At 38.7% G+C, this 24841-nt stretch overlaps 1 protein-coding gene across 3 annotated transcripts in view; it reads left to right on the top strand.

Annotated features, from left to right (window-relative positions):
* The window catches only part of CBL (Cbl proto-oncogene), a 145110-nt gene that overhangs the window by 17845 nt on the left and 102424 nt on the right, over positions 1-24841 (top strand). For 2 of the 3 annotated variants that reach the window (XM_060179908.1, XM_060179907.1), the window contains exon 2: positions 4828-5075. The exons of the other annotated variant lie outside the window; for it this stretch is intronic. In XM_060179908.1, coding sequence (XP_060035891.1) covers positions 4828-5075 — 248 coding nt within the window. The remainder of the gene's footprint in view (positions 1-4827; positions 5076-24841) is intronic. 3 annotated transcript variants of the gene reach the window in all.

Raw genomic sequence — 24841 nt, 5'->3', positions numbered from 1 at the left:
GGGGACTTGAACTTGGGTCCTTGCGCACTGTAATACATGCACTCAACCAGGTGCGCCACAACCCGGCCCCGAATGTAAATATTTTATTGGGAGCTCTGGTTTACACCTTTGAAGGGGTGGATACTGCAGCTTTTGCAGACTGTTGATTATACAACTTTGGAGTGACTTGCTGTCTTTCTTATTCTTTAGTTACCACTTAGAGACCATGTAGACTTAGGGCACTAGCTGTGACATGGGTGAGGATGGCGGGAATAATGGTGTGAGTTTCTGAGAGTCATCAGAGGCTGATGTGAAGTCTGCCATTCTTGTCTTCAGTAGATAATTTCTGCCTACCCTGCAAATAAGCCTGGTCAAGTTTTATGGGAATGGGAAATAGAACTAACCCTAATTGGTGCCTACTTTATTGAAAACTGTACAGGGTTTTCATAAATGCTTGATTTTTTTAAAGATTTTTTTATATTTATTTATTTATTCCCTTTTGTTGCCCTTGTCTTATTGTTGTAGTTATTGATGTCTTCATTGTTGGATAAGACAGAGAGAAATGTAGAGAGGAGGGGAAGACAAGAGAGGGAGAGAGAAAGACGGACACCTGCAGACCTGCTTGACCGCTTGTGAAGCGACTCCCCTTCAGGTGGGGAGCTGGGGCTCAAACGGGATCCTTAAGCCAGTCTGTGCGCTTAACCCGCTGTGCTACCGCCTGACTCCCCCATAAATGCTTGATTTTTATGTTGGTGCCTCTTGGCACTCAGGCATGGACCACTCCAGGGCCAATTTTTTTCTTTTTCAGTTCTGATAAAGAGACAAAGAACAGACAAAACAAGGAGATATCGCAACATGCTGCCTTCCACATGGGTCCAGTGCTCAAATAGGTGGCTTATCACATGATAAGGTGCCACCCTACCTGGTGAGATACCTCCCAGCCTTTCATAAATGTTTTATTATAAGTGAGAAATTATCTCTACTTTTGCAGATAGGAGGAGCAGAGCTCAGAGATTAAGCAGTCCTTCTGAAGGTGACTGAAGCAGTACATTTTGATAGGGCTATTTGATTGCAGTCTTCATGTGAAAATAAAAATAGTAATGATAAATTTTTGTAATTAAAACATTTAAATTTTTAAAGTTTAAACTGAACATTAAAAACTTTGATTTTATTAAAATATCCCCTTATTAATCAATCATCCGTTCCATTGGTCTTTAATTTCCTTCTTTACCGTTCTCTTTTCACTTTCAGCTTACTGACTTTTTTGCTTGTTGAGCAGATCCAAAGTGTTTCTGTGTGAGGCAGTTGGCTTAGTTGTCATTTCTGTTTGGACTAGTCTTCTCATCCTCTTAAGCTAGCACCTTCCTGTAACTTCTTATAACTCTTAACCTAAATTCACCTCAGAGAAACTCTCCCTAATCACTATTCTAAAATAATATACATATATATATGTGTGTGTGTGTGTGTGTATATATATATATATATATATATATATATTTTTTTTTTTTTAAACCAGAGCACTGCCCAGTTCTGGCATATGGTAGTAGTGCAGTGCGGGGAACTGGAATCTGGGCTTCCGTCAGGCATTAAGAGTCTCTTTGCATATAACCGTTATGTTATCTAGCCCCACCCTTCCCAACATTTTCTCAGCCTGTTACTGGGCTTTAATTCTCTGTATAGGACTGGATATTTTTCTTGATGATTTGTTATCGTTGAGTGCCTGATTCCTTTCAATTCTAGGGGTACCCTTCTCATTTCTGTGTCCCAGTACTTGACATTTCTGAATGGATACATTGAGAATTCTTGTGTACAACCTTCTTTAACTTGCTGCCTCTGAATCTGAATTTGTCTCTGTCTGCGCCTGCCATCACTTTCTTTCTTCCCGGTTTTTTGAAACAGAGGGTGTCCTTTCTCTTAATGGTGTACGGTATTCAGTTTTCCTGGCTGTGTTATGGGTACTGTTTACCATTGTCTTGGGAGAAGACTCAGATTTCATTATTTTCTCATCTGCTTCTCTCTATATGAACCTCATTTAATAAAATCCTTCAGTTATATACTTCTTGTGCCTTTTGCTTAAATTAGTTCTTCTAATCTCAATGTCACTATCCCACTCCATGGAATAGCCTAGGAACCCCTCACTTAAGCATTTTAATTGTATATTTATTTGTTAAAAGTATATTTGTTAATGAGGAGGTAAGGTAGAGAACCAGAAAAACATTACTCTGGCACATGCAGTGCTGGTTATGAAACTTAGGACCTCATGCTTAAGCCAGTCAGCATTTTTTTATTGTCAGTATATATATTCTGAAAAATATATTACTGATTATAAACAATCTACAGATAAGGTTTTGAATTATAACATTTAGAAACTGGTGAGTGTCAGTAGTTGATTTATTAATAACAGTTTCTAATTCTACTGCACTTAGAATATAGTCTTTTTAATATTGACTTATTTTTTTAATTATCTATTTATTGGATAGATACAGTCAGAAATTGAGAGGGGGGAGACACAGAGGAACAGAGACAAAGGGACACCTGTAGTCCAGCTTCACCACTTGTAAAGCTTTCCCCCTGCAGGTGGGGACTGGGGGCTTGAAACCCAGGTCCTTGCACATTGTAACATGTTTGCTCAACCAGGTGCGCCACCACCCAGCCCCTATATATATATATTTATTTATTTTCCCTTTTGTTGCCATTGTTTTTTATTTTTGTTGTTGATGTCGTTGTTAGGACAGAGAGAAATGGAGAGAGGAGGGGAAGACAGAGGGGGGAGAGAAAGATAGACACCTACAGACTGAAGACTGCCTGTGAAGCGACTCTCCTGCAGTTGGGGAGCCAGGGGCTAGAACCAGGATCCTTACTGGTCCTTGTGCTTCGCACTACTTGCGCTTAACCAGCTGTGCTACCGCCCAACTCCCAGAATATAGTCTTCTAAGGTGACGTCTTATTTTCTTGACTATGTTGTTCTTGTTTGGCTTGAAATTGTTGAGAGGATGAACAGCATCCTAAAACATTGTTAAAATATTCATATATCAAATAGTTTTGTTGATTCAACTTGTCTATTTGCCAAGATTATATAGGACTGTTGCCCAAAAGTTTTGGAAATAGCGCACTAAGAGTAAACTGTGGGGCTGGGTGGTGGCATATCTAATAGAGCACACATGTTACCATCCTCGAGCAAGGTTCAAACACCCACTCCACTCCCTAACTGCAGGAGAAATGCTTTGCAAGAGGTGAAGCAGGTCTGCAGATGGCTGTCTTCTTTCTTTCTTTCTTTCTTTCTTTCTTTAAAGATTTTATTTATTTATGAGAAAGATAGGAAGAGGGAGAAAGAACCAGACATCACTCTGGCACATGTGTTGCTGGGGATCAAACTCAGGACCTCATGCTTGAGAGTCCAAAGCTTTACCACTGCGCCAACTCCTGGACCACTCTTTAAAAAAAAAAAAAAGATTATTTTATTCTTCAAAGAGGTCAGCGTTTTCTTTCTTTTTTCTTTATTAGCTTTATAGGATAGAGATAGCCAGAAATGGAGAGGGAAGGGGGTGATAGAGAGGGAGACAGACACCTGCAGCCCTGCTTCACCACTCGTGAAGCTTTTCCCCTGCAGGTGTGGACTAGGGCCTTGAACCCAGGTCCTTGCACATTGTAACATGAACACTCAATCAGATGTGCCACCACCTGGCCCCCAGATGTCTATCTTTCTATTTCCCTCGCTCCTCTCAGTTTCTCTCTGTCCTATCAAATAAAAGAAAATAAAGGAGAAGAAAAGAAAAAGGAAATATGGCCAGCAGGAGGGGTAGATTCATAGAGCCCCAGTGATAAACCCTGGTGGCAAAAAAAAAAAAAAAAAAAAGAACGAAAGAGAAAGGGAGGAAAAGGAAAGGAAAAAGGTGGGGGGAGATAGTATAATGCAAACAGATACTCACATTGGAGGCTTTGAGGCCCCAGGTTCAATCCTCCATACAACCATAAGCCAGAGCTGACCTGTGTCCTAGTTTTTTTTTTTTTTTAAAGTAAACAGGAAATAGAATTACCAGGTAAATTCTTATCTTAAAGTCTTGCACTTATCTCAGAATAATTTTGATTCCTTGTTTTGCTGGGTTCAAGGCTTAACCTGCTATGCTGCCTCCCAACTCCCCCTGGAGGCCGTTTTTTCCCATTGGTTGTTGCTCTTGTTTTCCCTTGTTGTCATTTTTGTTATTGTGTTATTGTTGCCACTGGTGTTGCTGTTGTTGAATAGGACAGAGAAATTGAGAGACGACAGGATACAGAGAGGGAGAAAGAAAGACACCTGCAGACCTGTTTCATTGCTTGCGAAGCAACCCCCCTGCAAGTGGGGAGCTGGGGGCTTGAACCAGGATCCTTGTGCTGGTCCTTGAGCTTCATGTCATATGTGCTTAACCTGCTGCACTACCGCCCGGCCCCCCTGTAGTGTGTTTTTTGTCATATATGGCCTTTATTATGCTGAGGAATTTTCCTTCCATTCCAAGTTTCTTAAAGGTAATTTTTAAAAATTCTATTATGAGGTGAACCATGCATTTAGAAGGAATTTGCTGTATTTCATTCAACATTTTTTAGGTATTTGTAACACCCCCTCCCCATTGTTGAGCACACTATGGATCATCTGAGCCTTTAGTTTCCTATAAGACCTTAAAAACTCACCCTTCTAGAGGGACCACTGAAGATGTAAAATGATTGCCTGTGGGCAGAGGTTTGTAGGTCTTTCTCATAGTATGCACTTATTTCTGCAAAAGAGTTTATATTTTAAACTTTTAAAAATACTTAAAAAGGGAAATTATCCTTGCGATCCTCCAAGTAATAGCCCTTCTTTTCCATTTGTTGCAGGTGGTGCGATTGTGTCAGAACCCAAAGCTGGCGCTAAAGAATAGCCCACCTTATATCTTAGACCTGCTGCCAGACACCTACCAGCATCTCCGCACTATCTTGTCAAGATATGAGGGGAAGATGGAGACTCTTGGAGAAAATGAGTATTTTAGGGTATTCATGGAGAATTTGATGAAGAAAACTAAACAGACCATAAGCCTCTTCAAGGAGGGGAAAGAAAGAATGTATGAAGAGAATTCTCAGCCTAGGTAATGGAGAATACTACACAAATATTTATTTAGGTCTGTGAATGGGTAACACACAGAAGTAATTGAGCTAGCTTTAATTTTATGTCAATAAGAATACAAAGTTGATGTTTACAAATGCTCCCCCCCCTTTATAAAAGGTTGCCTTTGGAGGATTTAGGGCCCTCCCCCCCAGCTTTGATAGATTTGTTTGCCTCTGAATAATCATTGATGATGAATAGCTCATTGATGATGAGTTAAAGGCATAAAAGAACCCTTAAGATCTTGAAATTTTGTAGGTATGTGAGAGCTTGAAAGGAAGAAATGAAGGTTAAAGTGAGGTTGGGAGTGTATAGCAAGTAAGACAGCAGATTTTGCTTGAGTGGTATGTTGTATGGTAAGTTGTAAGTATGGGATAGCAGGGAAAGATTAATCCAATAGTTTGTTTTAATTAATTAATTTATTTTCAGGTGTTTTTTTTTTTTTTTTTCCCACCAGGGTTTTTCCTGGGGCATGGTGCCAGGACTACAGACCCACTGCTCCTGGTGACCATTTTTCCCTTTTTTTGACAGGATAGAGAGAAATTGAGAGGATGGTTGGTGGAGAGGCAGAGAGAAAGATAAGACACCTGCAGATCTGCTTCATAGCTTGCAAAGCATCCTCCCTGCAGGTGGAGCAGGAGCTCGAACTTAAATCTGCATGTGGTGGTATGTGTGCTTAACCAAGTTCTTCTCCACCTGGTCCCTAAGCCAGTAGTTTATTATACATAACTTTAAAAAATTGAAATGTACATTTCCTTTATAGCTGAAGTGACTTTTCAGATAGGATAGATGGTTGCAAATGTAGTTAATTCAAGAAATATTTGAAGGACCACTATGTTTTATTTTCTACTTAGCTATTATTCTTTTTCTTACTATTTTTTCTATTTTTGTATCAGAGTACTGCTCAGCTCTGGCTTATGCTGATACGGAAAATTGAACCTGGGACTTAGGGCCGCAGGCATGAGAGTTTGTTTCCATAGCCGTTATGCTATCTCCCCTACCCTTAACTATTATTTTTTAAAGATTTGCTTATTATCGATAGAGAACCAGAGTATCACTCTGGTATATGTGATGCCAGGAATTAAACTCAGAACCTCATGCTGTAGGTCCATCTCTCCAGCTACTGTACCACCTCCCAGACCGTGAAATCTTTATCTAGACATCTATCTTTGGACATTTATTTGCTTCTATATTCTGGTTATTATAAATAGTGCAGCTATGAACTTAAGAGTGCACATGCCCCTCTGAATTAGTGTTTTAATGTCCTTTGAATACATACTCCTAGTGGTATTGCTGGATTATAAGGTATTTTCATTTTTGTTTATTTGAGGACTCTTCTTTCATACTAGCTTCCATAGGGGCTACACCAGTTTGCATTCCTACCTTGTAGGGTTCCTTTTTCTCCACATTCTTGCCAACATTTGTTGTCTCTTGTTCTGTTAGTGTGGACCTGATTACACGTTTTGTCTGACTTCTTTCCCTTATTGTAGCTTCACAATTAATCCCCATTACATAGCATGGAGGGATGCTTTATTTAGTTATGTTATAGAAATCAAGAGGAAGAGAGAGAGACACACACATCTGCAACACTGCTTCACTGCTTACGAAGCTTTGCCCTGCAAATGGGGCCTAGGGGCTTGAACTTGGAACCTTGTGCACTTTTATTTAAATTTATTTATTTATTTATTTATTTATTTAATTTATTTATTGGGGAATTAATGTTTTACATTCGACAGTAAATACAATAGTTTGTACATGCATAACATTTCCCAGTTTTCCATATAACAATACAACCCCCACTAGGGCCTCTGTCACCCTTCTTGGATCTGTATTCTCCCCATCCACCCTATTTATTTATTTATTTATTTATTATCTTTATTTATTGCATAGAGACAGCCAGAAATCGAGAGGGAAGGGAGTGAGAGAGAGACAGACACCTGCAGACCTGCTTTACCATTCATGAAGCTTTCTCCCTGCAGGTGGGGACTAGGGGCTTGTACTTGGGTCCTTGCACACTGTAATGTGTGCACTTAACCAGGTGTGCCACCACACAGCACAGCCCCCTTGAGCACTATTCTGTGTCACTAACTAAACAAGGTATGCCATCTGGCCTCTTTGTATTCCTTTTTATATTCCATTTAATTGTATGAGTATATTGCATTTTGAATATGGATGTGTAGGTTATTTATGCTTTGACTATTATGAATAGTGCTGCTATGAGCATTGGTATACAAAGTTTATATGTGGCTTTAGGTTTCAGTTCTCTTGGACATATACCTAGGAGTAGAATCACTGAGTCATATGTTAACTCTATATTTAACTTGTTGAGGAAATATCAGACTGTTACACAACAGCTGCTCCACTTTACATATCCCCAGCAATGTATGAGGGCTCCAGTTTATCAACAGTTCTTGTTATTGGCTCCTCCTGCACCCCCCCACCCAATTATAGTTATCCTAGTATATGAAGTAGATACCTCACCATGGTTTTTGTTTTCATTTTCATTTTCCTAATGAGTAGTCGTGTCATTGTCTTTTTGTTGTTGTTTTTACCAATGCATTGCTTAGCTCTGGTTTATGATGTTAAGGGGGATTAAGCCTGTGACCTAGAAGCTTCAGGCATGAAAATCTGACATGCAGTCAGGACATATCCCCCACCCTCATGTCATTGTCCTTTCACATGTTTATTGCTTTTTGTGTATCTCTTTGAGAAATGTCTGTTCCAATCCTTTGCCCGTTTTTGAATTGGATTGTCTTTTCATTACTGAGTTGTAATAGTTTTACATATTCTAGATACTAGACTCTTACCAGATGCATAGTTTGCAGAGCTTTACTTCTACTGTCTTTTCACTTTCTTCTTTTTTTTAATTTTAATTTTAATTATTTATTTATTTATTTATTTTTGCCTTTTCACTTTCTAGATAGGGTCATCGGAAGTACATACTTTCTTGTTTATTGTCATCTATATTTGAGAAAGGCCATAGACTTTTGTGTGCATGTAACTGGAACTTGTGCATATACAGTTTCACCACTTCAAGGTACTTTTTGAATTCAGATAGAGAAGCAGGAGGAAACACTACTCTATGAAGCTTTCTTTGTTGCCATAGCACCTCTTCTGTGGCGCTGTGACTGGAACCTGGGCTGTGAATATAGCAGTTCAGGTAGTCTACCCATGTACCATCTCTCCACCCCCCACATGCTATGAAAATTTTCATCAGGTTCTGTGTTTTTTTTGTTTCTTTTGTGCTTCATGCCTGAGGCTATTAGGTTCCAGGTTCAATGCCTGGTACCATCATAAACCAGAGGTAGGCAGTGATTTGATCTACCTTAAAAATTTTTTTTTGTTTAAGAATAATTTATTTAATGAGAGAGAGAGGAAAGGAGAGAGGAAGGAACTAGACTCCCTTTGAGCATATGTGGTGCTGGGGGTTGGGGATTGAACCCAAGACCTTGTGCTTGCAAGTCCTACACTCTCTAGGCTACCTCCCTAGCCTTTTTGATGCTGTTTTATATTGCTTTCCTAATTTAATTTTTGGGTAGCTTGTTGTTGGTGTATAGAATACAGTTGTTGACTGTGCATTGGTACTGTATCCTGCACCTTTGCAGAACTGACTTATTAGGTCTAATAGATTTTTTAAAAAGAATTTATTTATTCATGAGAAAGATGGGAGAGAAAGAACCAGACATCATTCTGGTACATGTGCTACCAGAGATCGAACTCAGGACCTCATGGTTGAGAATGCTTTATCCACTGCGCCACCTCCCGGACCACTCTAATATATATATATATTTTTTTATGTTATTTATTCCCTTTTGTTGTCCTTGTTGTTTTATTGTTGTAGTTATTATTGTTGTTGTCGTCGTTGTTGGATAGGACAGAGAGAAATGGAGACAGGAGGGGAAGACAGAGAGGAGGAGAGAAAGATAGACACCTGCAGACCTGCTTCACCGCCTGTGAAGTGACTCCCCTGCAGGTGGGGAGCGGGGCTCGAACCGGGATCCTTATGCCGGTCCTTGTGCTTTGCGCCACCTGCGCTTAACCCGCTGTGCTACAGCCCGACTCCCTTTTTTTTTTTTTAATATTTATTTATTTCCTTTTGTTGCCCTTGTTTTCTTGTAGTTACTGTTGTTGTTATTGATGTTGTTGTTGTTGGGTAGGACAGAGAGAAATGGAGAGAAAGAGAGATATCTGCAGACCTGCTTCACCGCCTGTGAAGCGACTCCCCTGCGTGGGGAGCCGGAGGCTGGAACCAGTATCCTTACACCGGTCCTTGCACTTCGAGCCATGCACATGTGCTTAACCTGTTGCGCTACTGCCTGACTCCCCTTCTAATAGATTTTTTTTTTTTTTTTTTAGTGAATTTGTTAGGATTTTCTATAAGCAAAATGATATGCTCTGCAGATAAAAAGTTTTGTTACTTCCTTCCATTTGTGAATGTGGCTGTTATTTTCATGCTTAATTGTTCTGGCTAGAACCTTTAAAATAGAATAGAATCTATGTTGAATAGAAGTAGTAAGAGCAGAGATTTTGTCTCATTCCAATAGAAGGAAAACTTTCGAAGTTGAACCACTTGAGTGTGATGTTAGCTCTGGGATTTTTCTTTTTTAATTTCTTTATTGGGGGATTAATGGTTTATAGTCGAAAGTAAAATACAATAGTTTGTAAATGCATAACATTTCCATATAACAATACAACCGCCGTGCTATTATGCTCCAAGACCTGAACCTTCTCCCACACCCCCACCTCAGAGTCTTACTTTGGTGCAATACACCAAAGCTATGGGATTTTTACATAGGCCACAGAACATCCTTTTTACTGAAAGACTAAGAACAAGTGATCTATCACTTTTTAAAAAATATATTTGTTTTATTCCCTTTTGTTGCCCTTGTTGTTTTATTGTTGTAGTTATTGTTGTTATTATTGATGTTGTCGTTGTTGGATAGGACAGAGATAAATGGAGAGAGGAGGAGAAGACGGGGAGAGTAAGACAGACACCTGCAGACCTGCTTCACCGCTTGTGAATTGACCACCTGCGGGTGGGGAGCTGGGGGCTCAAACTGGGATCCTTAGGGCAGTCCTTGTGGTTTGTGCCACTTGAGTGCACTTAACCCGCTGCACTACTGCCCAACTCCCATGATCTACCGCTTAGAGATTAACAACTAATGGTTGTTGTTGCTAATGATGAAACTTGGGCTTTTAAACAAAAGTTAGATTTAAAAAACTTGCATTCACCACCATGAGTTAAATCAACTTTCCAGTAAAATTTTTCCAATGAGATTTAAAGAATGTGACTATGTAATAATGTTCCAATAAACAAAGTCTTTTAAAAATTTTTATTAATGATTTCATATTGACTTAGAAAATTGTAAGGTACTAGGAGTATAATTCCATACTGTTCCAACCACCAGCGTTCTATATTCCCATCTGTGTCCATTGGAAACTGTGGTGGTTCTCCCAAGTCACAGATAAGGGATGACTTTATATCTATCATATCTATATATTTTTTCTTTTTTATTATTATCTTTTTAAAAAATTATTATCTTTACTTATTTATTGGATAGAGACTGCCAGAAATTGAGAAGGAAGTGAGTGCTAGAGAGAGCCATCTGCAGTAAAGCTTCCCCCTACAGATGGGGACTAGGGACTTGAACCCGGATCCTTGTGCATTGTAACTTGTGCTCAACCAGGTGTGCCACCACCCTGCCCCTATCTATATATATATTCCCCCATCTATTCTATGGTCCTGTCTTCTCTTCCTTTCTAAGTCTCACCATCTGTTACTACTTCTGAGCCCCATTCCTTTTTTTCCTCTTCTTTCTCAAATAAGAGAAAGAGTGCCAGACTCTCTCTGATGTTTTCCAGATTCATCTCCCCCCCTTTTTTTCATTTCTTTATTGGAAAATTAATGTTTTACATTTGACAGTAAGTACAATAGTTTGTGCATGCATAACATTTCCCAGTTTTCCATATAACAGTACAAACCCCACAAGGTCCTCTGTCATCCTTTTTGGACCTGTATTCTCCCCCCTACCCACCCCAAAGTCTTTTACTTTGGTGCAATACACCAATTCCAGTTCACCTCCCTTTCTGTGATAGTATAAAAACAAAATTTCTGGTGACTGCCGCTTCTTCAGATCCTGGTGGAAGTAATGTTCAGAGCCCTCTGGCTGTCTTCCCCATACTTCCTCTGGATGTATGGACCAAAATTCCTTAGGGTGTGCAGAAGGTGGGAGGGAGTTCTGGCTTCTGTAATTTCTTCTCTGCTGGATATGGGCATTGGCAGGTCAATCCATACCCCCAGCCTGTTTCTATCTTTCCCTGGTGGGGTAGGGCTCTGGAGAGATGAAGTTCCAGGACACAATTGTTAGATCGTCTGCCCAGGCAAGTCAGGATGGAATCAGTAGCATCTGCAACTTGGTGGCTACAGTGCTTCTACAGATTTCTCAGCTGTAGTTTGATGATGTTGTGCTTTACTACTGAGCCACCTCCCTGCGACCTATTGCCTGTTTTGGAGTCTCTCCAGGCAGGGACTTAGCTGTATGCCTCACTAGTTTTACTGAGCTCAACTGAAGATATTAGTCAGTATTGTTGCAGCAATAATGGGAAGTTTCTCACATTTAAACATGTGACTCCATGTTGTCACCTAGGAAGTATGACTCTTTCTTTTTCTAATTTCACTGATTACATAAATATTGTAGAAAATGTGGAAAGTACGGCAGAAAAATTCAGTCTACCTCTATATCTAATACCTAGAGAGAATTATAATTGATATTTTGTTATTACTCCTTCTAGGTTGTTTTTGTTTAAAATTTTGAATACTTTTTACAAAAAAGTATTCATACAGTTTTATGAGTTATGTTTGTGATTCTGTATTGTGTGTGTAGAGGAGAAATTGGTTGGGGGTGGGAGAAGAAGCCACAGCATGGAAGCTTTCTTCAGACCTGTGGGGTCTCAGCTAGAGCCTGCAACAAGCATTTGGCAAAGCAGTGCACTATCCAAGTGGCTTATTTTGCTGGCCCACTTACATATTTTTTGTTTTGTAGTTACAGGGCAGGGGTAGATAGCATAATAGTTATGCCAACAGAATCTCATGCCTGAGGCTCCAAATCCCAGGTTCAGTCCCAAGCATCACCATAAGCCAGAGCTGACCAGTGCTCTAGTTTAAAAAAAAAAAAATATGTGTATGTATATGTGTATATATATATATATACACATATATAAGATGTATATATACACACATATAAGATATATACACACACACACACACACCAGAAACATTAATTACCATGTAGTACATTACATCTTTAGTACTTTTTAATCTTGGGACTGGCAGTTTATACATTTGATCACCTTCCTTTATTTCTTCAGTATATTGTTTGCTCACCATTATTAATCTTCTAAAAAACTTAATGTCTACATACTACACAATAACTTCTATTACTTATAAAATGTGTATTCTGATACTGAACATTAAGGCTGTTTCTAGTTTTCCCTGATTACATATAGTGTCTTAATGAGTGACTTTGTAGCTACATTTTGTCTAAATGTTTTTATTGATTTTACACTGGTTTGCAGTATTATAAGATTTTAGAGTATAGTTTCGTGTGTGTGTACATCTCCCCTCTCTCACCATCGAGGTGCTATTGCACCAAAAGGAAACCTCTACCCATTCTCCTTAGCACCCTCATTCCTTTCAATAACCACCATAGTTTTCACAGACTCTTAAGTGTCAGTGTGGTTAATATTATCTCTGCAAGCTTGCTTATTTTGGTTATCTGTTCTTCATATAAGAGTGAAACTTATTTCAGTTCTTTCTGGTAGATTTCTAAAAATGGAACTACTGAGCAAAATTAATTCTAATCCTTTCTCTATAAAACACTCTCCAAAAAGATTAAACCAGTTTGGGAGTTGGGCAGTAGCGCAGTGGGTTAAGCACATGTGGCACAAGGTACAAGGACAGGCTTAAGGATCCCGGTTCGAGCCCCTGGCTCCACACCTGCAGGGGAGTTGCTTCACAAGCAGTGAAGCAGGTCTGCAGGTGTCTGTCTTTCTCTCCTCTGTCTTCCCCTCCTCTCTCCGTTTCTTTCTGTCCTATCCAACAACAGCGACAACAATAATAACTACGCTAAAATAACAAGGGCAACAAAAGGAAATAAATAAATAAAAATTAAAAAAATTAAACCAGTTTAATTCTTTTAAAAAATATTTATTTATTTATTCCCTCTTCTTGCCCTTGTTATTTTTTTATTGTTGTAGTTATTGCTGTTATTGTTGATGTCATCATTGTTAGATAGGACAGAGAGAAATGGAGAGAGAAGGGGAAGACAGAGAGGGAGAGAAAGTCAGACACCTGCAGACCTGCTTCACCGCTTGTGAAGCTACTCCACTGTAGGTGGGAAGCCTCGGCTTGAACCACGATCCTTAAGCCTGTCCTTGCACTTTGTACCACCTATGCTTAACCCACTGCACTACCGCCTGACTCCCACGAGTTTAATTCTTACCACAGCTAGTCACTGAGGGGTAATTTGAAAGCCAAGAAAATACTGGCTCAGAGGCTGTTTTTTGAAGACAATGGGAAAAAAAAAAAACTAAGTTTTTGAATTTTCATGAGAAGGAACTATGTTCTCACAATTCACTTATCTACTAATGCTCGCTGAATAGAACCTAACACAGAAAATACTCAGTACTGATGTTTTTTTTAATAAATAGCACATGAGCTTTTAGTTAATTCTTTTTTTAAATTTCTTTATCGGGGAATTAATGTTTTACATTCAACTTTTAGTTAATTCTTAGTGGAATATGACACAACCAAATCTTTTTATTATTTTAGTTTATAACTAAGTAGAAAAGGTTAATCTTAACTTCTAAGATGGGTAGAGTAAGACATTTAAAATTAAGTGCACTGTAGCTCCTGCTCAGCTTCTGCTGTAACATCCTGTGCTGGAAGGAAAACAGGTGCACAAAACCAGAGCTAGAGACCAAAGTCAAGGAAGCAGTTAATGGTTTTTGTCTAGCTCGTTTTTTTATAAAGTCTAAGAAAAATAAGGGCAAGTTTGCCTTTCGAGAAATTCATCTGCTGTCCCCTCTACAGTCAAAAAGCAACTATATTATGTATGGATTGATAGATATTCCTTCTAAGAAACATTTAAGAGACCTAATGGGAATCAGTTACCTCATGCACACAGCTTTGACATGACAGCTATATTCTCATTGACACGACAGCTATATTCTCTGATCTAAAGGAAAATAGCTTTGAACAGCTATAGGGGAGGTTCTGAGTCTTCAACGGAGCATTGATCCACATAGAAAAATTCCCAAGTCTGAGGAAAGAACCACCTGAAATAAATAGAGGGGCCATTCCCCAGATCTTACACAGAGAGAAGAGAAAAATTTTTATTTTTATAATTCAGAGTACATGGAGGGTGTGGAGGATTAGCCCTAGATTACAAACTATTCTGGTGTTGCCTTATAGCAATTAAAAATTATTCAGCACCTAGCAGGGTAAAGCAAACAATGTCTGGCACACAGTCAAACATACGAAGCATATAATGAAACCAGAAAATATGACGGAGAGTAAACAAATCAATAGGTTTAAGTCAGTGAGGGACACAGGTGAGAGGATTAGCAAGACAATATCAAAATAATTTTTCTAACTATATTCTATGTGTACAAAAAGGTACAGAAAAACTTGCACATGTTAAGTACATGTATAATATTTTTTAAAAAATACCCGAACCCAGCTTTTCAAGTTGAAAACTAAAAGTGGAAGAGATTAGTGACAAATATAGATTAAGTACTGCAGAAGGGATTAATCTGAAGACAGAGTGGTAGAAACTACTGAAAATAAACACTGGGAAGCATCACTCTTGATGTAGGACAGCATTACTCCACTAAGTACCATAAGGGAGAGAAGAAGCATGCCTTTTTCATATAGAGTAGTAAGTTAAAAAGTTTCCTATTTTTAATTAAATTTGTGTATTTTAGACAAAATATGTGTGTGTGTGTGTGTGTGTGTGTGTGTGTGTATCAGATTTCTTTCCCAAATCCAAGGAAGACAAATTATTCATCTTGGGTCATTTCTCTGCTGAATTCCTCAACATAACTATGTACATAGCAGCTACCACTTACCCACAGGTATGAGCTCTTACAAAAATCTGCATCCAGTCTTAGTATTATTTCTTTACAAAAAAATAACATGCTTAATCTGCCTTGCTCTAGAGTTACATAGCAGCATCAGAAAAATAGAGCATCAAGAAAAGCCTACCCTTTAAAAAATATATATATATTAATATTTATTTATTCCCTTTTGTTGCCCTTGTTGTTTTATTGTTGTAGTTATTATTGATGTCATTGTTGTTGGATAAGACAGAGAGTAATGGAGAGAGGAGGGGAAGGCAGAGAGGGAGAGAGAAAGATAGACACCTGCAGATCTGCTTCACCGCTTGTGAAGCGACTCCCCTTTAGGTGAGGAGCTGGGGGCTCAAACCAGGATCCTTACACCAGTCCTTGTGCTTTGCACCATGTGCGATTAACCCGCTGTGCTACCGCCTGACTCCCATATTTATTTTTTAATAGAGACGAATCCAGAGGGAAGGGGGAGATAAAGAGGGAGGGAGTGAAACACTTGCAGCACTGCTTCATGCTTGTGAAGATTCCTCTTTCAGGTGGGAGGCAAGAACTTGAACCCAGCCTGGAAAAGCCTACTACTCTTTAAGACTAGAAGGAACTGCAGGAAAATGACAGCAACACCAATCATTTTCTATTTCCTTTCACTTATTTTTCAGTTCTCCATAATGTGGCTATAGCACTTTTAAAAAAATGTTCTTAGGCAGTCCTGGGGGTGGGGATGAAGACCTTTTCAGAGAATCCACAATGGTAACATTATTTTCATAATAATATTGAGAAGTCACATGGTTTGTCTTTCCACTGTGTTGGTACTTGCATCCATGGCACAAAAGCAGTAGTTGAGGTGGCTAGTGCTTTAGTGTGAATCAAGACTGTAACACTAAAACTACAGTTAGCCAATGCATTGTTTTTGCATTTTTTATTAGTGGTTTAATACTGATTCACAAAATTACAAGATAATAGGGGTACAACTTGCATTCTTGCACTAACTAAAAGGGCTACTTGGATTTAAGGAGTAACATTCTGTGTAACAAAATGAGAAGTACCCAAAAAGCACTTGTGTTGTAATTATGGTTGTTCTCAGGAAAAGCACTTGTGCAATGCTTTAAGTTCTATGTTCAAGTAGTCTCTTTTTAGGGGGAGCAGGGGGAGGATACACAATTTAATTAATTTATGTAGTCATTGCTGGAACTTCACCTCTCTGGGCTTAACTTTTTGTGGCTAGGAGGACAGAAGTCAATAAGAGAGGGGGAAAGGAATCACAGTACTGAAACTTCTTCCAGTGTGGTAGTGGCCACACTCAAATCTAGTTGAAAGGCATGGCAAAATAAACCTTCCCAGGTGAGTTCTTTTGCTGGCTCTATAAACTATTTTAAAATATATAACTCATTTGCATTAAGTGTACATACTAGCTATTTCCACATTTTTTTTTCATCGTCCAGAAAAGAAATATAAGCAACAACTACCTATTTTCACACTGCCTAGCCCAGAGTAACCTCTCCTCTGCTATCTCTTGAAGATCCCTGGTTTAGATACCATGTGTAAGTGGAGTCATACAATATTTGTCCCTTTGTGTAACTTTGTTCACATAGCTCACTTATATGGTTCATCTGTGCTGTAGCATGTAGCAGGATTTCATTTCTTTTCACACCGAGATAATAGCCCATTGCATGCATAAGTCACATTCTGTTTATCCATTCATCTGTTGAGGAACACTTGAATTGTTTCTACCTTTTGGCTCTCATAAATAATGCTACTTTGAATATAGATGTATAAGTGACTATTCATGTTTCTGCTTTCAATTATTTTGGTTAACTGCTTAGAATCACTGAATCATACGAAATTCCATGCTCAACTTTAGGAAGAAACTGCCAAACTGCTTTATATAGTTGCTACACCGTTTTTTATCAACACCAGCAGCCAACATGGGAGTGTTCCATTGACCCCTTTTTTAAAAAAAAACATTTTTTATTATCTTTGTTTATTTATTGGATCAAGACAGTCGGAAGTCGAGAGGGAAGGGGGAGATACAGAGGGAGAGAGACACTTGCAGCCTTGCTTCGCCTCTTGCAAAGCTTTTCCTCTGCAGGTGGGGATCAGGGGCTTGAACCTGGATTCTTACATATTGTAACGTGCAGTCAACCAGGTTTACTGCCCAGCTTCTTCCATTGACTCCTCATCTTCTTTTATAGTTTTGTTTCTTCCTTTCTGTGTGTTTTGTTTTCTAGCCCAGTTGCTGAGAATTTCATAAGTTAATAGAACCTGTACTGAATAAAAGTGGAGAGAGCAGTGCAGCAGTTAAGCGCACATGGCACAAAGCACAAGGACCAGCATAAGGATCCTGTTCGAGCCCCCGGCTTCCCACCTGCAAGGGAGTCGCTTCACAGGCGGTGAAGCAGGTCTGCAGGTGTCTGTCTTTCTCTCCCCCTCTCTGTCTTCCCCTCCTCTCTCCATTTCTCTCTGTCCTATCCAACAATGACAACATCAGTAACAACAGCAACAATAAAAACAAGGGCAACAAAAGGGAAAATAAATAAATAAAATTAAAATTTTTTTTAAAAAAGTAGAGAGCAGAGATTACAGTCTTGTTCTTAATAGTAGAAAGAAAACTGTTAGAAGTTTGACCACTAAATATCTTAGCTATGAAGTTTTCATAGGTCCTATATCAGGTTGAGAAGGTTTCTATTTCATTTGTTAATTTTTTAAAACATGGTCTGCTCTTAGTTTTTATTTTGGGGAGAGAATTTTTAAAAAATTTCTTTATTGTGGGATTAATGGTTTACAGTTGACAGTAAAATACAGTAGTTTGAACATGCATAATATTTCCACATAACAATTCAACCCCCACTAGGTCCTCCTCTGCCATCATGTTCCAGGACCTGAACCTTCCCCCCACCCCAGAGTCTTTTATTTTGGTGCAGTACACTAACTCAAGTCTAAGTTCTGCTTACTGTTTTCCTTCTGATCTTATTTTTCAACTTCTATGAGTGAGATCATCCCATATTCATCCATTTGTTTCTGACTTATCTCATCAAACATGAGTTCTTCAAGCTCCATCCAAGATGACGTAAAGAAGGTGAGTTTGGGAGTCAGGCGGTAGCACAGCGGGTTAAGTACACCTGGCACAAAGCTCAAGGACCAGCATAAGGATCCCGGTTCGAGCTCCTGGCTTCCCACCTCCAGGGGAGTCGCTTCACAGGCAGTGAAGCAGGTCTGCAGGTTTCTATCTTTCTTTACCCCTCTGTCTTCCCTTCCTCTCTCCATTTCTCTCTATCCTATCCAACGACGACATCAGTAACAACAATAATAATAACTACAACAATAAAACAAGGGCAACAAAAGGGAATAATAAATAAATGGAAAAAAGAAGGTGAGTTTATCATTTTTAATAGCTGAGTAGTATTCCTTTGTGTTTATATACCACAACTTGCTCAGCCACTCATCTATTGTTGGATACCTGGGTCGCTTCCAGGTTTTGGCTACTACAGATTGTGCTGCCATGAACATAGGTATGCACGTATCTTTTTGGATGATTATGTTTGGTTTCTTAGGATATATCCCCAAGAGGGGAATTGCAGGGTCATAGGGTAGGTCCACTTGTAACCTTTTGAGAGTTCTCCAGTCTGCTGGAGAGAGAAATTTATAAGCCTAGAATTCAAGAAAGAGTACTTATCCCTAAAGGGAATAATGCAGATACTTCTCAAAAGTAACTGAAACTAGGATTGAAACTGCTTAGGACTCCATCTGCATCATCTCAGTGCAGACTTTGTTTGACTTGCAAGAAACTTTGGTCTCTGCTACACTAAATATTTACATCTTATATGGGTTTCCACTATAACAGAATGTCTGACAATTTGATTCGACTGGCTTGGTGTAGATTGATTATCCTATGGGCCAATCAACTCTGGAAAGAAAAGCTAAGTTCTGTACTGTGGTAAGTCCGGAGTGGGTCAGGCATATGACTTCTCAAACTCTATTCTGCCACCTCGAATGAGAGTCTGTTGGCTTCTGCCTATCCTTCTTCCAGTGCTTAGGCCTGGAAACCGTCCAGGCATTAAATCCAGTCAGTTATAGGCTTTACTTCTGTTTCTGCTCTCTGAGGAGCCACTGTCATGTGCTGCCTGGTGTATGATGTCCGGAAACCATTATTTCATATATTTTATCCAATCAAAAAAATTTTTCCCCTGTGGCCAGGCGGTGGTGCACCTGGTTAAGTGCACACATTACAGTGTGCACCTGGGTTCAAGCCCCTGGTCCCCACCTGCAGGGGGAAAGCTTTGCAAGTGGTGAAGCAGTGCTGCACGTGTCTCTTTCTCTCTTTCCCTCTCTCTGTCCCACCTCCTCCCTCAATTTCTCTCTTGTCTCTATTCAATAATAAATAAATATTTTTTAAATTTGTCCCCCTTTTTTAATGGGAGGGTAAATCCAGCCCTGCAGTTCCATCTTGGCTAAAAGCAAGAGTTTCTGTCTTAAAGATTTCCAGGTTCAGAAGATAGCATAATGGTTATACAAACAGAATCTCATGCCTGAGGCTACAAAGTCCCAGGTTCAGTCCCCCGCACTACCATAAGCCAGAGCTGAGCAGTGCTCTGGTGTTTCTCTCTCAAAAATATAATAAAATAAATAAATAAAAATTTCCAAGTCCAAATGCAATTAATATATATCCTATGCTTGTCTGGAAAGTGAAAAAAAAAAGCTTTGGACCTGGGGTAGAGTGCTCAGTGTGTAGAGTATATGCATGTCCGTGGATAGGCCCTGGATTCAAACCCCTGTTACTACATGAGAACACCAAGAGAACCCCAAGTGTGGTGGAACAGTACTTTGGTGTCTTTCCCTTCTTCCCTCTTTCCCTCCTCTCAAAAAGTAAAGCATAAAAAATTGGGCCAGGAGGCAGGTCACTGAAACTGCATTTAAAGAAGAAGAGGAGAAGAAATAGTTAAGTCATTTTCACTGACTTCCTAGCTTGCCACACATATTAATTAAACACTTTATATTTATATGCCAGGGGCTGTATATTCATTGTTGAGTAAACGAGCATGGTCTTTGCGTTTATGTAAGAATAGTATTTTTCATTTTAAAGTTAGTGTCCCATACCTTTGAATGTTAAGGAATAGTGACAGGGCCAGGTGGTGACACACCTGGCTGAGTACACACGTTACAGTCTGCAAGGACCCAGATTCGCGCTCTCCCCCCCCCCCCCGTCACCACTTGCAGGGTTCTCTCTGTCTCTCTCCCTTTCTCACCCTGTTCCCTCTTCAATTTCTGGCTGTCTATCCAATAAATAAAGATACTTAAATTTTTTTTAAATTAAAAAGATTATTTTTAAAAAAGGGAATAGTGACTGTTTCTGTCCATGTTAAAAAATTATCCCTTTGAAGCTACACTTCATATATCATATGAAATGGTAAACCTTATAAATTTAAAGATGTTAAAACGTTTTAATGGCCATATTTTCTGAGCACAGATATATATAGTTGTGTGATTTATGACGGTTATACATTTGCATCACAAGAGATTTTTTTTCACACAAAATATTTTTGCTAGGACATGCACTTGATTATCTCAATAGAGAATATGAAAATACTCTCCCTTCCTGACTTCCCATCAGAGAATTCAGTGATGATTTTACGAAACCAGGTCAGTATAGAGATGCAGGTGGTGAATGTCAACTAGGATGTGCAAAATCCTTTTCTAACTACTCTGTTCCAACAGTGCCAACCAAGACTTGCTCTAACACCATAATACTAGCGAAGTCTACAACTGCATTTAAATGAGAACATTTTAAAGAACAAGCTCAAAAGCTGGCTACAAGAATGTCCTTTTTGCCAGGCAGTAGGATCCAAAGCAGCAAATGCTTGCTAGAGACACCCCTAGTAGTGCTCTAATTTTAGAAGCATTGTGAACTTTAGTTCCAGCAATTTATCTCTGTACTTTCACATCCTGTGTATTGAACTTAAAATATATTTTTTCATTAGAAAACTTAAAGCATTTTAAAACTTAAAGCATTTTAAAGCATTTTGTATTAAAGGAATGGAATGAATTCTTTTCATCTTTGTTTAAACCCTCCCTCCTCCTACTTGTTTTATGTACAAAACACTTGTCTAGCTTAGTGTCTAAAATATATCTAAATTGTTGAAATCCAAGTGTAAGTGTGTAGAGTTAATTTTTTAAATTAATTAATTTACTTATTCCCTTTTGTTGCCCTTGTTGTTTTATTGTTGTAGTTATTATTGATGTCGTTGTTGTTGGATAGGACAGAGAGAAATGGAGAGAGGAGGGGAAGACAGAGAGGTGGAAAGATAGATACTTGCAGACCTGCTTCACCGCCTGTGAAGCGACTCCCTTTGCAGTTGGGGAGCCGGGGCTCGAACCAGGATCCTTATGCAGGTCTTTGCTTTGCGCCACCTGCACTTAACCTGCTGTGCTACCACCTGACTCCCGAGTTAATATTTCTTGTCTCATCCTTACTGTACTGCTCTCAGATTACTTACATTAAAATAATTAGTCGCATGTTTTATTTTCCTTGTAAAGTAGCACCAGTTCATAATGCTGCTTTTTATTCTCCCATTCTAACTAAAGAGCAAGATTTAAAAAAAAAAAAAGTTGGGGGAAAAAAACCTTCCATCATTGTTTCTACTAACAACGACTGGAATTCTCTTAACTTAAACTTTTGTGCATGGCTTTGAGGCCTATGTAATAAGTATACCAGGGTTTTGTAGATTGTCTTCTTGTAGATCCTGAACGACGAGGGCACTGCTTTATAGCCCAGTTTCTCAGTCATTTTCATTCAGTGGTACATTTAGACATCAGTAAACATGTATTGTAGAGGTTACAGAAGTGCAGAACTACATGTGATGCACAGACTGCGCAGGCTGGACTGCTCACATTGGACTCCTAGCCTTTCCCTCACTGCCTGTGTAACCTTGGACAGGTTACTTCTTGCTGCCTCACATACCACATTCAAAGGTGTTTGCATAGGGTCATTGTGAGAATTACAACACTAACCTATCATTTAGAAGCCATTTAGAAATAATGCCTATTTCACAGGAAGCAGAGCATAGCTATTGAATTATTATTATTATTTTAATTCTAGAGATAGATGCAGTAGATTAAATGAGAGGGAACAGAATTCTAGGCCTACAGAATGAGCGACGAGTAGAAGAGTTCATGAACTGGCAAACAGACTGTTCCAGCTAAAGAGTAGAATCCTAATAGCACATGATAGAACTGAAAGTGCACACAGGTCACGGGATAGAGATCTTTAATGACCAGATTGAGAGGGATTGTGAAAGCAGTGGGAAATCATAAAAGGTTTGGAACTGGGGAGTGGCTACTAATCTGTTTTAAGGCCATAAATGAAAGTCATACACAAAACTAATTACAGTGAAATAATAAAAGCAGCAAGATTGGGAAAGTATTACAGTAGAAAGTTAATGGAAGCCTGAATTTGGGCAGAAAAATAAAACAGATCTGAGAGTCACTACAGAAGTAACGTCAAGATGAGAGGATGAACCAGAAATTCCAAGGCTGAGCATCCACAGATAAGCACATATAGGACTGCATTAATGCAAGTTCTTTGTAAAGACTCAGTATATTATTTATTTATTTATTTAATTGGGTTAATGCTTTACAGTGCAATCATTTGACACATGAATGTGATTTCATTATGCACCAATATCCCAAAGTTTTCATTATTATTATTATTTTTATTGTCTTTATTTATTTGATAGAGACAGCCAGAAATCAAGAGGGGAGGGGTACATAGAGAGGGAGAGAGACAGAGAGACACCTGCAGCACTGCTTCACCACTCATGAAGCTTCCCCCCTACAGGTGGGGGCCAGGGTCCTTGTGCACTGTAACATGTGCACTCAACCAGGTGCGCCCCCAGACCCCAAAGTTTTCTTCCCACCTTCCACAGAGTCCCTTGCTTTGGTGCAGTACACCAACCATGTCTATCATAGTTTAGCGCGTTATCTCATAGGTATAATCTACTGGATATGACAACACTTTTCTCCTTCCCATGTTTATTTTTCTCTAATGCTCACCTTCTGCCCAATTGTGGAGTCTTTTTGATAACTATAATCTCAGGCCCAGGAAAAGTTTTTCTCGCTTGTTATCATTCACTTTTGCTTATAGTTTCTTAATAAATGTATGTCAAATTTCATAAAATCCTAATACTAGGGCTGCACAAAACCTTGGACTTGGGTTATTGGTTTTTATGGAAATGTATTGATAGATTGTAGAAAATGGCAGCAATGGAGACTTCTGGTCTTGTTCCTTAAAGTCTTAGATCCAGATAGATAGAGAAGATTCTAAATCCCATCTCAAATTTTGAGCATAACACGATTTAGTAGCTTCTCTATATTTATTCAGAGAACCCATACATTTAAATTTGTTTAAGTTCACAGGATGAACCTTCTAAAATATGCTTATTGGTTTTTGTCATTCGGAGGAATATGTGAGACACTTTGGAGATTTTGGCATTATGTCACTGGTATATTTGTATATTCTTTAAGGAATTGGTATAGAGCAGTAGGCATCAGGTCTCATGGTTACTGTGCTTTTACCTTCAGACAAATGTTCCAGTGAACGTTAACTTTTATGATTGTCTTTCACAACTTGTGTTGAGTAAATCCAGACCTTGTTTTGAAATGGAGAAGTCTGACACTTGCTCTATTTATGAAATAATGATTATAACACATTTAAGTTAATGTAGTTTAGTGAACATTTGCTAAATTTTTACAATGATTTTAAGCTGTTTTTGCTTTTTTCATCAATTACTTTATTTATTAATGAGAAATATAGTAGAAGAGAGAGAGAAAGAGAGAGAGAGAAATAACCAGACAGCACTCTGGTACATGTGCTGTGGGGGATTGAACTCAGGACCTCATGCTTGAGAGTCCAATGCTTCAGCCACTACACCACCTCCCTGACCACCTGTTTTTGCTTTTTTCAACCACACTAAAGACCGAAGTTTTTTGGGTTTTTTTTAAATTGTGCATTCTTTAATGAGAAGAATCAGTTTAATAACTGAAAAAATATTGACTATTATAAATGACCTGTTTTAAGTGAATTAGGAAAAAAATCTTTCACAGTAGTAACTACACAGTGGACGAGCCTGACAAAAAACTCATACTTTCAAGTAGTGCTTATGGTCCACTTGACTGTTGATGTATGATTATCATGTACCCTTCACAGGATGTAAAGAGAAGGCCCTTTTACTTCTGTGACACCCTATCCATAAACTCACAATCCTAGTTAATACTTTAGAAATGCATCCACTAAACAAATTGTGGAACATTGTGCAAAATATCTGACCAGATCTCCTAAAGAAGACTAAGGTTATGACATAGAAGAACTTAGAAACTGTTAGAAACAAGAGACTAAGGCTGACAAATATAATGTATCCTGAATTGATTCTTGGAATAGATAAGGACATAAAGGAAAGGAAAGGAGGAAAAGAAAAAAAAAACAAAGAAACTAGCAAAGCTTGACTAAAGTCTGGGGTTTAATTAGTACTGAACTGATGTTATTTCTTGGTTTTTAATGCACAATAATATATTATGATAACTAAGGGAAACTGAAACTAAAGGTTATATGGAAGCACTGGAACTGTTTCTGCA

The sequence above is a fragment of the Erinaceus europaeus genome, chromosome 20, assembly GCF_950295315.1.
Source record: "Erinaceus europaeus chromosome 20, mEriEur2.1, whole genome shotgun sequence".
In the NCBI taxonomy this organism is placed as follows: domain Eukaryota; kingdom Metazoa; phylum Chordata; class Mammalia; order Eulipotyphla; family Erinaceidae; genus Erinaceus; species Erinaceus europaeus.
This window is presented reverse-complemented; position numbering and strand designations above follow the sequence as displayed.